The sequence below is a fragment of the Anomaloglossus baeobatrachus genome, chromosome 2 (assembly GCF_048569485.1).
Source record: "Anomaloglossus baeobatrachus isolate aAnoBae1 chromosome 2, aAnoBae1.hap1, whole genome shotgun sequence".
Lineage (NCBI taxonomy): Eukaryota > Metazoa > Chordata > Amphibia > Anura > Aromobatidae > Anomaloglossus > Anomaloglossus baeobatrachus.
In genome coordinates this window covers 55,231,533-55,248,222 of record NC_134354.1, presented here as the reverse complement: position 1 = coordinate 55,248,222, position 16,690 = coordinate 55,231,533, and the positions used below count along the sequence as shown (strand labels likewise).

The window sequence follows — 16,690 nt, the reverse complement described above, 5'->3', positions numbered from 1 at the left end:
ATTAAAAATTTATTCTTCCATGTCATTCCCCAAAAGCAAACCTGAAAGACATAAAAAGAGAAAATGACTAAATAAAGACAATCGACACCCTCATTCACACATATATTTCCCTGTTTAAAACCCCAATCTACAGTCAGACATAATCCACAAGGAGGTCCAACGATGTTCCAAGACTCACAGTCCCAGCCAATGAAGAATAGATGGTTCCTCATTGGCAGGGAGAGCAATCACTGCACACACTGCTGTGTGAGAAGCTCTGCAGTGAACTGAGATGACCTCATGAGGTCACCCCAGGTCACACAGCAGTGACGAGCAATACCCACTCACAGAATACAAGACCCGGAGTGAAAGATGTGGACAAACCGGAGTCTTATATATATTTATTCTTAAACAACAGTGGAATCACATTCTGTTTTCCCCCATTTTTCAGTACATTATATGGTCCAGCAAAAGAAATAAACAAAAAAACAAGCCTTCGTAGGATTTAGCTACAGAAAAATAACTAAGTTATTAAGTCTCTTGGAAGCCCAGAAGAAAAAACGGAAACAAACACCTGCAAAGATCTGCAGGAAGAGAGCACCGGGCAGATACCGAGTGCTGAGCCTCATAACGGCCAATCAGATGTATGCTTTCATTCTGTAAGGGCAGTGGTAATGAGAGCTGCGCTGTGATTGGCTCGCCCCTCCTCCGTACATGTACGGTGTCCTCTGCTCCGCACAGCTGACATTCTGCTTCCGCCACATCCAGCATGGCGGGCGGCTCCTCGGCGTTGATGGTGGCGGCTGCCGTAGCGCTGGGCGGCGGACTCCTCTTCGTAGCTCGGCGGCTCATGAGCAGCAACAGCGCCCGGAGCGCGGCCTCCGCCCTCATGCAGGGAAAGACTGTGCTCATCACCGGGGCCAACTGCGGGATAGGCCGGGCCACGGCCGCGGAGCTGCTCCGGATGCAGGCCCGGGTCATACTGGCGTGCAGAGACCCGGAGAAGGCGGAGGAGGCGGCGCGGGAGCTGCGGGAGGAGACCGGGGGCAGCGGGGAGGTGGTGGTGAAGCGGCTGGACCTCAGCTCCATGGCGGCGGTGCGGAGGTTCTGCCAGGAGATCGTCAGGGTGAGATGAGTGTGTAGTATATAGAGTGCAAGATATGGATATGTGTGTAATGTATAGTGCGCAAGATATGGATATGTGTGTAATGTATAGTGTGCAAGATATGGATATGTGTGTATAGCGTGTGCAAGATATGGATGTGTGTATAGCGTGTGCAAGATATGGATGTGTGTATAGCGTGTGCAAGATATGGATGTGTGTATAGCGTGTGCAAGATATGGATGTGTGTATAGCGTGTGCAAGATATGGATGTGTGTATAGCGTGTGCAAGATATGGATGTGTGTATAGCGTGTGCAAGATATGGATGTGTGTATAGCGTGTGCAAGATATGGATGTGTGTATAGCGTGTGCAAGATATGGATGTGTGTATAGCGTGTGCAAGATATGGATGTGTGTATAGCGTGTGCAAGATATGGATGTGTGTATAGCGTGTGCAAGATATGGATGTGTGTATAGCGTGTGCAAGATATGGATGTGTGTATAGCGTGTGCAAGATATGGATGTGTGTATAGCGTGTGCAAGATATGGATGTGTGTATAGCGTGTGCAAGATATGGATGTGTGTATAGCGTGTGCAAGATATGGATGTGTGTATAGCGTGTGCAAGATATGGATGTGTGTATAGCGTGTGCAAGATATGGATGTGTGTATAGCGTGTGCAAGATATGGATGTGTGTATAGCGTGTGCAAGATATGGATGTGTGTATAGCGTGTGCAAGATATGGATGTGTGTATAGCGTGTGCAAGATATGGATGTGTGTATAGCGTGTGCAAGATATGGATGTGTGTATAGCGTGTGCAAGATATGGATGTGTGTATAGCGTGTGCAAGATATGGATGTGTGTATAGCGTGTGCAAGATATGGATGTGTGTATAGCGTGTGCAAGATATGGATGTGTGTATAGCGTGTGCAAGATATGGATGTGTGTATAGCGTGTGCAAGATATGGATGTGTGTATAGCGTGTGCAAGATATGGATGTGTGTATAGCGTGTGCAAGATATGGATGTGTGTATAGCGTGTGCAAGATATGGATGTGTGTATAGCGTGTGCAAGATATGGATGTGTGTATAGCGTGTGCAAGATATGGATGTGTGTATAGCGTGTGCAAGATATGGATGTGTGTATAGCGTGTGCAAGATATGGATGTGTGTATAGCGTGTGCAAGATATGGATGTGTGTATAGCGTGTGCAAGATATGGATGTGTGTATAGCGTGTGCAAGATATGGATGTGTGTATAGCGTGTGCAAGATATGGATGTGTGTATAGCGTGTGCAAGATATGGATGTGTGTATAGCGTGTGCAAGATATGGATGTGTGTATAGCGTGTGCAAGATATGGATGTGTGTATAGCGTGTGCAAGATATGGATGTGTGTATAGCGTGTGCAAGATATGGATGTGTGTATAGCGTGTGCAAGATATGGATGTGTGTATAGCGTGTGCAAGATATGGATGTGTGTATAGCGTGTGCAAGATATGGATGTGTGTATAGCGTGTGCAAGATATGGATGTGTGTATAGCGTGTGCAAGATATGGATGTGTGTATAGCGTGTGCAAGATATGGATGTGTGTATAGCGTGTGCAAGATATGGATGTGTGTATAGCGTGTGCAAGATATGGATGTGTGTGTATAGCGTGTGCAAGATATGGATGTGTGTGTATAGCGTGTGCAGGATATGGATGTGTGTGTATAGCGTGTGCAGGATATGGATGTGTGTGTATAGCGTGTGCAGGATATGGATGTGTGTGTATAGCGTGTGCAGGATATGGATGTGTGTGTATAGCGTGTGCAGGATATGGATGTGTGTGTATAGCGTGTGCAGGATATGGATGTGTGTGTATAGCGTGTGCAGGATATGGATGTGTGTGTATAGCGTGTGCAGGATATGGATGTGTGTGTATAGCGTGTGCAGGATATGGATGTGTGTGTATAGCGTGTGCAGGATATGGATGTGTGTGTATAGCGTGTGCAGGATATGGATGTGTGTGTATAGCGTGTGCAGGATATGGATGTGTGTGTATAGCGTGTGCAGGATATGGATGTGTGTGTATAGCGTGTGCAGGATATGGATGTGTGTGTATAGCGTGTGCAGGATATGGATGTGTGTGTATAGCGTGTGCAGGATATGGATGTGTGTGTATAGCGTGTGCAGGATATGGATGTGTGTGTATAGCGTGTGCAGGATATGGATGTGTGTGTATAGCGTGTGCAGGATATGGATGTGTGTGTATAGCGTGTGCAGGATATGGATGTGTGTGTATAGCGTGTGCAGGATATGGATGTGTGTGTATAGCGTGTGCAGGATATGGATGTGTGTGTATAGCGTGTGCAGGATATGGATGTGTGTGTATAGCGTGTGCAGGATATGGATGTGTGTGTATAGCGTGTGCAGGATATGGATGTGTGTGTATAGCGTGTGCAGGATATGGATGTGTGTGTATAGCGTGTGCAGGATATGGATGTGTGTGTATAGCGTGTGCAGGATATGGATGTGTGTGTATAGCGTGTGCAGGATATGGATGTGTGTGTATAGCGTGTGCAGGATATGGATGTGTGTGTATAGCGTGTGCAGGATATGGATGTGTGTGTATAGCGTGTGCAGGATATGGATGTGTGTGTATAGCGTGTGCAGGATATGGATGTGTGTGTATAGCGTGTGCAGGATATGGATGTGTGTGTATAGCGTGTGCAGGATATGGATGTGTGTGTATAGCGTGTGCAGGATATGGATGTGTGTGTATAGCGTGTGCAGGATATGGATGTGTGTGTATAGCGTGTGCAGGATATGGATGTGTGTGTATATACTGTATATGTACATTGTGTATAATTCTACTAATATGTAGATACAGTACAGGCTAAAGTAGAATGTAACTAAAGCATGTTATTGCCCAATCAAAGATAATTAGGCTTTGTAGCGCAGCGTAACTGCATGCGTCCTGCGTCCCCTACACAGTCTATGGAGATTGTGCAGGGGCCGTGCGCACGTGGCGTTTTAGAGCGCAGCGCTTCGGCTATTGCCGAAGCGCTGCGTTCTAAGAAGTGACATGTCACTTCTTCCGTGCGCTTTGCCGGCAGCTCCTGCTCTGTCTATGGGAGGAGCTGCAGGCAGAGCGCATGGAATCGGCTTCACTACGGACATTTCTGCAGCGATTTAAAGCGCACGTGTGCTCTTCAGATCGCTGCAGAAATTTCTGCAGTGAACTGTACGCAACGTGCGCACATAGCCTTAAAGGGAACCTGTCAGCAGAAATTTCCCCTAAAACCTAAAAGATTCCCCCTCTGCAGCTCCTGGGCTGCATTCTAGAAAGGTCCCTGTTATGATTGTGCCCCCTTTCTGACCAAAAAAAAGAGTTTATAAAGTGGTACCTTTCTTCAGCGCTCTATTGGGAGACCCAGACGATTGGGGTATAGCTACTGCCCTCTGGAGGCCACACAAAGCACTACATTAAAAGTGCAAGGCCCCTCCCCCTCTGGCTATACCCCCCCCCGTGGTATCACGGGTTCTCCAGTTTTAGCTTTGTGTGCGAAGGAGGTCAGACATTCCATGCATAGCTCCACAGATTTTAGTCAGCAGCAGCTGCTGACTATTTCGGATGGAAGAAAAGAGGACACATATAGTGTCCCCAGCATGCTCCCTTCTCACCCCTGGATGGTGTTGTAAGGTTGAGGTACCTATTGCTGGTACAGGGCTGGAGCCTGACATGCTGTTTTCCTTCCACATCCCCTGGTAGGGCTCTGTGGAAGTGGGATCCTGCCGGCCTCTCAGCTCTGACGCCGGGCTCCATCCACAGACCCATTAGAACCTGATGGATTCGGAGCAGGAGTACGATCAGGGACAGGCCCTGCATCATACAGGTACTCTGTGTCCCCGGCAGGCACAGACACACTCCGGGCTGGCTGGGTGTTGTAGTGCGCCGGGGACCGCAACGTTGGAGTTAGTGTCCCTACAGATTACTGGGGGATTGTTTGTGTATGGGAACGCAGCGCCGACCCCCTCTGGACCGGGCGGCGCTGCTGTGACTTGTGGTGCGCCGGGGATCCGCCGTCCGCGCTTTTACGGCGGCGGCGGTTATAAATTGAGTCCCCGGCTTTTTGGGCCTAGGACGCCGGCAGCTCCGATTCGTTCCCGCCCCCACCCTGTCATTCAGGGTAGGGGAGAGACGCTGTTCGCTAGCAGCGACGAGGGCTGGAGCCTGATTTACATGCTCCAGCCCTCACACTAGGCACAGAGGGAAGCAGGCTTCCCGCTCTTAGCCAGGAACGCCCAGGGCCCGCCCCCCTTCTCTCTCAGGACGCCGGCAGCCATTACATGCAGTCTGGCTGGAGGAAGGACGCAAGGCTCTGGGAGACCTGGACTAGGGGCTATCTGGCGACCACACACCCGCTTTTTAAGCGGGCGGTAAGCGATTTTTCTGTGCTGGTCCCTCTAGTGCCTCACGGTGTATCGGTGTACTGTGTAGGATATAGAGATATTGTATTTCTTGCACTGTGAGGTCGCTTCTGGCTGCATCTCCCAGACCACTCTGTGGAAGCAACAACATGCCATCCTCAAAACGCAAGGCTGCCAAGGCTAGGGCTGTGTATACTGCGTGTGCTGCATGTGGGGCTAATCTACCAGCAGGCTCCGATGACCCCCATTGTGTGCAATGCTCCGACCCGGTGCTGCTTCGCCAGCCGGAGTCAGGAGGGAGAGTGACCCAGGCTGAGACGCCTGTAAGTCCTGCCCCGGTGACAGGGACAGACTTTGCAGTTTTTGCTGATAATATGTCTGTCTCTATGGCAAAAATCCTTGAAACCTTGCAATCTATGCATGGGGCTCAGTCTTTGGGCACGGCGAGGCCTCTGTCCTCAGGTCCCCCTCACTTGGAATTAATCCAGCCCACAGGGGGGTCCCCGGCTTCACAGGCCGAGGATTATGACTCAGATGATAGCCCCAGCCACCCTAAGCGAGCTCGCTGGGAAAGACCCTCGACGTCATCACACTGCTCAGGGTCTCAGCGCAATCAGTCTCCCTGTGATGTGTCTGATGAGAGTGATCAGGAATCCATTCCTGGAACCCCTCTCAACCTGGATACCCCTGATGGGGATGCCATGGTAAACGACCTTATCTCAGCCATCAATAGGCTGTTGGATATTTCTCCCCCAGCCCCTTCAGCAGAAGAGGCGGCTGCGGAGCAGGAGAAGTTTCGTTTCCTTTATCCCAAGCGTAAATTGAGTGCTTTGTTGGATCACGCTGACTTCAGAGAATCAATCCAGAAGCACGACGCTCACCCAGAAAGGCGTTTCTCTAAACGATCTAAAGATACGCGTTTCCCTTTCCCTCCTGAGGTGGTCAAGCGCTGGACACAGTGTCCAAAGGTAGACCCCCCGATTTCCAAACTCGCAGCTAGGTCCATAGTTGCAGTGGAGGATGGCGCTTCACTTAAAGATGCCAATGACAGACAGATGGACCTTTGGTTAAAATCTGTCTATGAAGCTATCGGCGCGTCGTTTGCTCCGGCATTCGCAGCCGTATGGGCACTCCAGGCTATTTCAGCTGGCTTAGCAAAAGTGGATGCTATCATACATCCAGCAGTGCCGCAAGTGGCGCACCTTACCACGCAGATGTCGGCGTTTGCGTCTTACGCTATCAATGCGGTCCTAGAATCTACCAGTCGCACCTCAATGGCGTCCGCCAATTCGGTAGTTTTGCGCAGAGCCTTGTGGTTAAAGGACTGGAAAGCAGATGCTGGTTCCAAAAAATGTTTAACCAGTTTGCCTTTATCTAGAGATAGACTGTTTGGCGAGCCATTGGCTGATATCATTAAGCAGTCTAAGGGTAAAGACTCCTCTTTACCACAACCCAGAACAACCAAACCTCAGCAGAAAAAGTGGCAGCAGAGGTTTCAGTCCTTTCGAGGTTCGGGCAAGACACCATTTACCTCGTCCAAAGGGACTCAGAGGACGCAAAGAAACTCAGATTCGTGGCGGGCTCACACGCGCCCCAAGAAAGCAAATGGAGGTACCGCTTCCAAAGCGGCTACCTCATGACTTCCAGCCCCCTCCCTCCGCATCGCCGGTCGGGGGCAGGCTCTCCCGCTTTTCCGGCATTTGGATGTCACAGGTCAAAGACCGGTGGGTGACGGACATTTTGTCTCGCGGGTACAGAATCGAGTTCAATTCTCGTCCTCCAGCTCGGTTCTTCAGAACCTCCCCACATCTAGACCGAGCAGATGCTCTGCTGCAGGCGGTGGGCTCCTTAAGAGCGGAAGGAGTGGTGATCCCAGTCCCTCCTCAGGAACAAGGGCAAGGGTTTTACTCCAATCTCTTTGTGGTTCCAAAAAAGGACGGCTCGTTCCGTCCTGTTCTGGACCTAAAACGGCTCAACAAACATGTGCACGCCAGGAAGTTCCGGATGGAAACCCTGCGTTCTGTCATTGCCTCAATGTCCAGAGGAGACTTCCTTGCCTCAATAGACATCAAAGATGCTTATCTCCACGTGCCAATTGCTACAGAACATCAACGTTTTCTACGTTTTGTGATAGGAGACGACCATTTTCAGTTCGTAGCTCTGCCATTTGGTCTGGCAACAGCCCCACGGGTCTTCACCAAGGTCATGGCGGCGGTGGTAGCAGTCTTGCACTCTCAGGGACACTCGGTGATCCCTTACCTAGACGATTTATTGGTCAAAGCTCCCTCTCAAGAGGCATGTCAGCACAGCCTGAATGCTACGCTGGAGACCCTACAGTCTTTCGGATGGATCATCAACTTTCCAAAGTCGATCCTATCACCGACTCAATCACTAACGTATCTTGGCATGGAGTTTCATACTCTAGCAGCGATAGTGAAGCTTCCGCTGAACAAGCAGCGGTCACTACAGACAGGGGTGCAATCTCTTCTGCAGGGCCAGTTGCATCCCTTGCGGCGCCTCATGCATTTCCTAGGGAAGATGGTGGCGGCCATGGAAGCAGTTCCCTTTGCGCAGTTTCATCTGCGCCCACTTCAATGGGACATTCTCCGCCAATGGGACGGGAAGTCAACGTCCCTGGACAGGAAAGTCTCGCTTTCCCAGACGGCCAAGGACTCCCTACAATGGTGGCTCCTTCCCACCTCATTGTCTCAGGGAAGATCCTTCCTGCCCCCATCCTGGGCAGTAGTCACGACAGATGCGAGTCTGTCAGGGTGGGGAGCAGTATTTCTCCACCACAGGGCTCAGGGGACGTGGACTCCGCAGGAGTCCACCCTTCAGATCAATGTTCTGGAGATCAGAGCAGTGTATCTTGCTCTACTGGCCTTCCAACAGTGGTTGGAAGGAAAGCAGATCCGAATCCAATCGGACAACTCCACAGCGGTGGCATACATCAACCACCAAGGAGGGACGCGCAGTCGGCAAGCCTTCCAAGAAGTCCGGCGCATTCTAATGTGGGTGGAGGACAGAGCATCCACCATATCCGCGGTTCACATCCCAGGCGTAGAAAACTGGGAAGCAGACTTCCTCAGTCGCCAGGGCATGGACGCAGGGGAATGGTCCCTTCACCCGGACGTGTTTCAGGAAATCTGTCGCCGCTGGGGAGTGCCGGACGTCGACCTAATGGCATCCCGGCACAACAACAAGGTCCCGGCATTCATGGCGAGGTCGCGCGATCAAAGAGCTCTGGCGGCAGACGCCTTGGTTCAAGATTGGTCGCAGTTTCAGCTCCCATACGTGTTTCCGCCTCTGGCGCTCTTGCCCAGAGTGCTACGCAAGATCAGATCCGAGTGCAGCCGCATCATACTCGTCGCTCCAGATTGGCCGAGGAGGTCGTGGTATCCGGATCTGTGGCATCTCACGATCGGTCGACCGTGGTCACTGCCAGACCGTCCAGACTTACTGTCCCAAGGGCCGTTTTTCCATCAGAATTCTGCGGCCCTGAACCTGACTGTGTGGCCATTGAGTCCTGGATCCTAGCATCTGCAGGATTATCTCAAGGAGTCGTTGCCACAATGAGACAAGCTAGAAAGTCGAATTCGGCTAAGATCTACCACAGAACGTGGAAGATTTTCTTAGCCTGGTGCTCTGCTCAGGGAGTGTCTCCCTGGCCATTTGCATTGCCCAAGTTTCTTTCCTTCCTGCAATCGGGGTTAGAAAAGGGCTTGTCGCTCAGCTCCCTTAAAGGGCAAGTTTCGGCACTATCCGTGTTTTTTCAGAAGCGTCTAGCACGTCTTTCTAAGGTGCGCACGTTCCTGCAGGGGGTCTGTCATATTGTGCCCCCGTACAAGCGGCCGTTAGATCCATGGGATCTGAACAGGGTACTAGTTGCTCTCCAGAAGCCGCCCTTCGAGCCTCTGAAGGAAGTTTCCTTTTCTCGGCTGTCACAGAAAGTGGCGTTTCTTGTTGCGATCACATCGCTTCGGCGAGTGTCTGAGCTGGCAGCTCTGTCATCCAAGGCTCCCTTCCTGGTGTTCCACCAGGACAAGGTAGTGCTGCGCCCTATTCCGGAGTTTCTCCCTAAGGTCGTATCCTCTTTTCATCTTAATCAGGATATATCCTTGCCTTCGTTTTGTCCTCATCCGGTTCACCGGTATGAAAAGGACTTACGTTTGCTAGATCTGGTGAGAGCACTCAGAATCTACATTTCCCGCACGGCGCCCATGCGCCGTGCCGATGCGCTTTTTGTCCTTGTCGCTGGTCCGCGCAAGGGGTTGCAGGCTTCTAAAGCCACCCTGGCTCGATGGATCAAAGAACCAATTCTAGAGGCCTACCGTTCTGCGGGGCTTCCGGTTCCTTCAGGGCTAAAAGCCCACTCAACCAGAGCCGTGGGTGCGTCCTGGGCATTACGTCACCAGGCTTCGGCTCAACAGGTGTGCCAGGCAGCTACCTGGTCCAGTCTGCACACTTTCACCAAGCATTATCAGGTGCATACCTATGCTTCGGCGGATGCCAGCTTAGGTAGAAGAGTCCTGCAGGCGGCAGTGACACCCCCGTAGGGGAGGGCTGTTTTGCAGCTCTAACATGAGGTATTTCTTTACCCACCCAGGGACAGCTTTTGGACGTCCCAATCGTCTGGGTCTCCCAATAGAGCGCTGAAGAAGAAGGGAATTTTGTTACTTACCGTAAATTCCTTTTCTTCTAGCTCTTATTGGGAGACCCAGCACCCGCCCTGTTGTCCTTCGGGATGTTTTTTTGTTGTTTGCGGGTACACATGTTGTTCATGTTGAACGGTTTTTCAGTTCTCCGATGTTATTCGGAGTTAATTTGTTTAAACCAGTTATTGGCTTCCTCCTTCTTGCTTTGGCACTAAAACTGGAGAACCCGTGATACCACAGGGGGGGTATAGCCAGAGGGGGAGGGGCCTTGCACTTTTAATGTAGTGCTTTGTGTGGCCTCCAGAGGGCAGTAGCTATACCCCAATCGTCTGGGTCTCCCAATAAGAGCTAGAAGAAAAGGAATTTACGGTAAGTAACAAAATTCCCTTCTTTTGGCTTCGGATTCTGTAAATTGGACACGGGGGCGGGCTGCTTGGTGGCCGTTATTCTGCCTGCTGCCGCTTTAGGCCGTCCCCCATCGCTCCTTTCCATACTTGTGGACGCCGCCCAGTGCTCCAGAGGTCCCTGCGCATGCCCAGTGCCCATCTCTCGTGGATGAGCACTGTGCCCAGTGTCACCGCTGGTGACGTGCACGCAGGCTTTAGATTATGGGCGGTGCTGTGATGTTTATTACCAAGCAACCGCCCATAATCACGGGACCGCGCTTTCCCCCTCGGCGTCCTTCGTTCTGCGCTAGCGCGGTGCTGCTGACCCCACGTCACCTCCTTCCCATCTTGCCCTGAGGCAGGAAATAGATAGGAGGTGACGCATCCAGCCACGACTGACGCAGACACTGCTGAATGCCTCCTCGCAGCGAGACAGCAGAGGTAACTCCAGGGCATTTCCCACGGCCGGTAATGTGAACTCATTGCCGACCGTGAGAAATGCAGAGTGTGCTCACAGGGACTATATCTATCCCCTCTATCTATCCCCTCTATCTATCCCCTCTATCTATCCCCTCTATCTATCCCCTCTATCTATCCCCTCTATCTATCCCCTCTATCTATCCCCTCTATCTATCCCCTCTATCTATCCCCTCTATCTATCCCCTCTATCTATCCCCTCTATCTATCCCCTCTATCTATCCCCTCTATCTATCCCCTCTATCTATCCCCTCTATCTATCCACGAACGAAATGACTTTTTTTTTTTTTTTTTAATGTGCTTTATTGCATTGAATGCAATAAAGCACATACCAACCCGCCCGCGGCAATACCGCGAACAATACCGCAGCAAACCGCATGCGGTTTTCGGGTGCTGTTTGCCGCGGTTTTTTACCGCGGGTGCGGTATTCTTTGAATACTTGCGGAATTTTCTTGAGAAAATTACATTTTCCAGTGCGCACAGGGCCTAAGGGGTACTTCTCGCATAGCGAGATCGCTGCTGAGTCAAGGTTTTTGTGACGTACCAGTGACCTCATTAGCGATCTCGCTGTGTGTGACACTGAGCAGCGATCTGGCCCCTGCTGTGAGATCGCTGATCGTTACACACTGTTCTGGTTCATTTTTTGCTCGTTGGTCTCCCGCTGTGCAGCACACATTGTCGTGTTTGACGGCAGGAGACCAACGAGCACTGACTCTGTGTAAGCAGCATACGCTGGTAACCAGGGTAAATATCGGGTAACTAAGCAAAGCGCTTTGCTTAGTTACCTGATATTTACCCTGGTTACCAAGCGCAGCATCGTTACACGACTCGCTGGTGAGATCTGACTGTTTGACGGCTCACTAGCGACCCTGTAGCAACGTACCAGCGATCCTGACCAGATCGTAGGGTGGGTGGAATTACTGGTACGTCATTTAGTGAGACGGTACCCTAAGGGTCAGAGGGTCAGCACACACGGTGAATAATGCGGGGCGAATGCAGTGCAATAAAAAATGGATGAGAGAGGGAAATGAATCCCTTCCTCTCCTCCGCAGCTGAAGCCTTATCGGACCATAGTCGCATGACACTCGGCTCCCGCAGTGCTGCGAGCATGTGCAGAGTATCATACAAGGACTCACAGTAATCCCCGTGTGCCCTCATCCTAAGGCCAGTTTCAGACGTCCGTGTTTCAGGTATTTTTAACACGGATGCCACACGTAGCCATGTTGTTCTCTGTAGTTACACACACGTCCGTGAATCCACATGGACCATGTGAACACCCCTCCCCCCCACCCCCCTAGGTCCCGCACGCACACTGAGACATGTCTGTTTTATTCTCTGGCATCACGGGTGTCACACGGATCACACACTGATGTTATGTGTGCCACGTACCAGAGAAAACGCGTGTCTTTGAAATAAAAAGATTTTCTATACTTACCTGAATCCAGCGCTGCTGTCTTCGGCTCTGCTGCCTCCTGATTCTGACCCTGCTAATTATACTCCTAGAATAGTCACTGCACCTTGGACCTGGAAGCAGGAGCATCACTGGGGACAGGTGAGTATCCAGCAAGCAGTGTGTGTACAGTGTCTCCAGGAGCTCATCCGAATTCCCAATGAACTTGTGAAGTCACCATCATGACACACGCTGTAGCAGGAATGTCATCAGAGTTCATTGGGAACTCTGATGATCTCCTGGATGCCAATGCACACACTATTGGTTACTCACCTGTCCCCACTGATGCTTCTACTTCCAGGTCCGAGTTGCAGTGAATATTCAATGAGCATAATTAGTAGCGGGCATTGGAAGCAGGAGGCAGCAGAGCCGAAGAAAACTGTGCTCGATACAGGCGGATATAGAAAATCTCTTTATTTCAAAGACACATGTTTTCTCCGGTACGTAGTCACACTGATGTCACACATATGCAAAGACAAATGTCACACGCATGACCAACCCATGCGTGTGGATTGTACCTGATTAAACACGGACGTCTGAAACCGGCCTAATGGCATGTCTTCCTGACAATAAGACATGTAAAATTTTTGGCCCCGTAAAATGTGCTAGTGCTTATTCTCAGGGAAAATGGTTAGGGGTTAGTAGAACCCCCCCCCCCCCTTCCCCTTCCCAGGAGAACACACACACACACACACACACACTGTCGCCACATCTGATACCAGTTACTTTTGGTCAGCAAAATGGTAAGCACCAATGCGTTCCAGCGCATGTCCTCGCGCTCCACTGCACTGTGTCCCCTGCTAGCCAGGAGTAATTGCTATCACCGGATGTTGTGGGCATTCATTCCACCACAGGTCCTTGATGTGTTCCACTGCAGGTCCTCCCATTCGGTGTTTGTGAGTATGATTGGGGGTCTTCTGTCTTCTCTTTTGGGGGGTGTCTGCTTTCTATAATGAAGTGTCCTCTATTATTCATTCTTCTTAGCTGCTTGGACACTTCATTATTGAACCACGACTCGGGCTTATATTTAAGCCTTAAGCCGAAAAAGCGGAAAATTCCTGCTAGGGCTTATTTTCAGGGTAGGGTTAATTTTAGGGGAAACACTGTACTCTCCTCCGGTGCTGTTCCTGCTGGGTCAGTCCTTGCCTTTGCACCTTTTAGATGCATCCGACATCAGAGCGGCAGCCGCTCACTAAGTCTTGATGTTTGATGCAACTGAAGGTGGAGGGAGTGAAGCCGGCAGTGACTGGGGCAGGGTCTGTGTGACATAATAATGTATCCTGAGCCCCGGGAGAGCGAGTGCTGGCAGCACAGCGGACTACAAGTGTTAATTTATTGGGGGCAAACATAGGGAATGTGAAGGGGTTGAAAGTAGTGGGCAACCTTTTTAAATGGACTCCCCCACAACTTGTTCCCCAGTTTCTTCTGAGCATGCTGATACCCCACATGTGGTCAGAATCCTCTGTTTGGACACACGGCCGGGCTCGGAACGAAAGGAGCAATATTTGAATCTTGGAAATCACATTTTAGCTTAAATAGATAGTGAGCACCTTGTCACACTTGCAGAGCCCTAATGTGCCTAAACAGCAGAATCCCCCACAAGTGACCCCATTTTGGAAACCAGACCCCTAAAGGATTCTATCCAGGGGTATAGTGATTATTTTGAACCCACAGACGCTAAACAAAATAGAACATTAGATTGTCATATTGAAAATGTTAATTTCACAAAAATTTCGCCTTAGGCCCAAATTTTTTCCTTTTTTTTTGCAAGAGGTAATGTCAAAAAGCGGACCCCCAGTTTGTTACCCACTTTTTACCATGGCGATAGACTCCCCCCCCCCCCCCCCCCCCCCCCCCCACCCCCCCTCACACTTTAGTCCTACTGTGGAACATGCATATCTTTCACTTGCTCGCTGGTCTTGTATTGCAGTACATGTGTACAGGAGACATGTTATTCTTGCGTCTGTTAGACTCTGCTCATTGCAGGATCTAATGGCCACCATATCCTAGGGTCATCAGATGACCTTGGGATACTTTTGGCAACGATTGGCACACACAATTACAATCGTGGGGGGGCTGATCCTGTCAAAGGAGTGTGTGGTTAGTTTGTTTTTTTGTTTTTTAAATCCTTCAAATAAATTCTGCTGACAGCTTTATTTGAAGACTTAATCGGCCCTGGTCGGGGCTGATGCCCACGGATGTCAGCTGTCATATACAGCTGTCACCTTTTGGGAATTTAACTCGTGGGTCGGTACTGTACACTTATTCCTGAGCACAGTTAATGGTGCCGAGGAAGAAGACCCCTGAATGACCACCATTAACATTTCCATTTATTTAAAAAATATTCTTACTCTGTGACTTATTTATTTTTTTGCTTTCTAGGAAGAACCTAAACTTGACGTCCTCATCAACAACGCTGGGGTCTTCCAGTGCCCCTACACTAAGACTGAGGAGGGCTTTGAGCTGCAGTTTGGGGTGAACCACCTCGGCCACTTCTTGCTCACCCACCTGCTGATCGGCCTCCTGAAAAGTTCTGCCCCCAGCAGGATCGTGGTCGTCTCCTCCAAACTGTACAAATACGGAGAGATCAATTTTGACGACTTGAACAGTGAAAAGGACTACAGCCGAAGCTTCGCCTACAGCCGCAGCAAACTGGCCAATATCTTATTCACTAGAGAGCTGGCCAGGCGCCTGGAAGGTACCGGAGTCACCGTCAATGCTCTCCACCCCGGGATAGTCCGAACCAACCTGGGGAGGCACATTAACATCCCCACCCTGGTGAAGCCGCTCTTCAATGTTGTGTCCTGGGCTTTCTTCAAATCCCCGGCTGAAGGGGCTCAGACCTCTGTCTTCTTGGCCTCCTCTCCCGAAGTAGAGGGCGTGTCTGGAAAATATTTTGGGGACTGTAAAGAGGAAGACCTTATACCAAAAGCTATGGATGATTTAGTTGGCAGAAAACTCTGGGATATTAGTGAAGTTATGGTCGGACTCATTAAATAACGTTCAGAACTAATCGGACGTCGAGAAGAAGTAGATGGAAACGTGAAGACTCTTCCTCCTAAATCACAATCCTTTGTAAATGTGAATCCTTGTGTCCTCCTCTGCCGTCAGCTTGATGTTTCTTACTCACATCTGTTAAATGAAATGGGCAATTAAAGGATAAATTTGTCCCCACAAATGGTTAAAATATAAAAATGGCAATATTCTGATCCTCTTCTACTCTCTTCTTATGCTGTTGGGTTTCCCATTGGTGTCTAATTCGTGCCACAGCAATTAAGTGCTGCTTCCGGTCATCGGGTGCTGTGGCGGCCTGCCGCTGCGGCTGGTCATCGGGTGCTGTGGCGGCCTGCCGCTGCGGCTGGTCATCGGGTGCTGTGGCGGCCTGCCGCTGCGGCCGGTCATCGGGTGCTGTGGCGGCCTGCCGCTGCGGCCGGTCATCGGGTGCTGTGGCGGCCTGCCGCTGCGGCCGGTCATCGGGTGCTGTGGCGGCCTGCCGCTGCGGCCGGTCATCGGGTGCTGTGGCGGCCTGCCGCTGCGGCCGGTCATCGGGTGCTGTGGCGGCCTGCCGCTGCGGCCGGTCATCGGGTGCTGTGGCGGCCTGCCGCTGCGGCCGGTCATCGGGTGCTGTGGCGGCCTGCCGCTGCGGCCGGTCATCGGGTGCTGTGGCGGCCTGCCGCTGCGGCCGGTCATCGGGTGCTGTGGCGGCCTGCCGCTGCGGCCGGTCATCGGGTGCTGTGGCGGCCTGCCGCTGCGGCCGGTCATCGGGTGCTGTGGCGGCCTGCCGCTGCGGCCGGTCATCGGGTGCTGTGGCGGCCTGCCGCTGCGGCCGGTCATCGGGTGCTGTGGCGGCCTGCCGCTGCGGCCGGTCATCGGGTGCTGTGGCGGCCTGCCGCTGCGGCCGGTCATCGGGTGCTGTGGCGGCCTGCCGCTGCGGCCGGTCATCGGGTGCTGTGGCGGCCTGCCGCTGCGGCCGGTCATCGGGTGCTGTGGCGGCCTGCCGCTGCGGCCGGTCATCGGGTGCTGTGGCGGCCTGCCGCTGCGGCCGGTCATCGGGTGCTGTGGCGGCCTGCCGCTGCGGCCGGTCATCGGGTGCTGTGGCGGCCTGCCGCTGCGGCCGGTCATCGGGTGCTGTGGCGGCCTGCCGCTGCGGCCGGTCATCGGGTGCTGTGGCGGCCTGCCGCTGCGGCCGGTCATCGGGTGCTGTGGCGGCCTGCCGCTGCGGCCGGTT

At 51.8% G+C, this 16,690-nt stretch overlaps 1 protein-coding gene across 1 annotated transcript; it reads left to right on the top strand.

The window, feature by feature from the left end:
- The first annotated feature begins 718 nt into the window (after positions 1 to 718).
- On the top strand, positions 719 to 15,668 carry RDH14 (retinol dehydrogenase 14). The gene is made up of 2 exons (XM_075335062.1): positions 719 to 1,105; positions 14,845 to 15,668. Exons 1-2 carry the CDS (start codon positions 749 to 751, stop codon positions 15,460 to 15,462), a joined length of 975 nt encoding a protein of 324 aa, XP_075191177.1. The 5' UTR covers positions 719 to 748; the 3' UTR covers positions 15,463 to 15,668.
- The last annotated feature ends 1,022 nt before the right edge of the window (positions 15,669 to 16,690 follow it).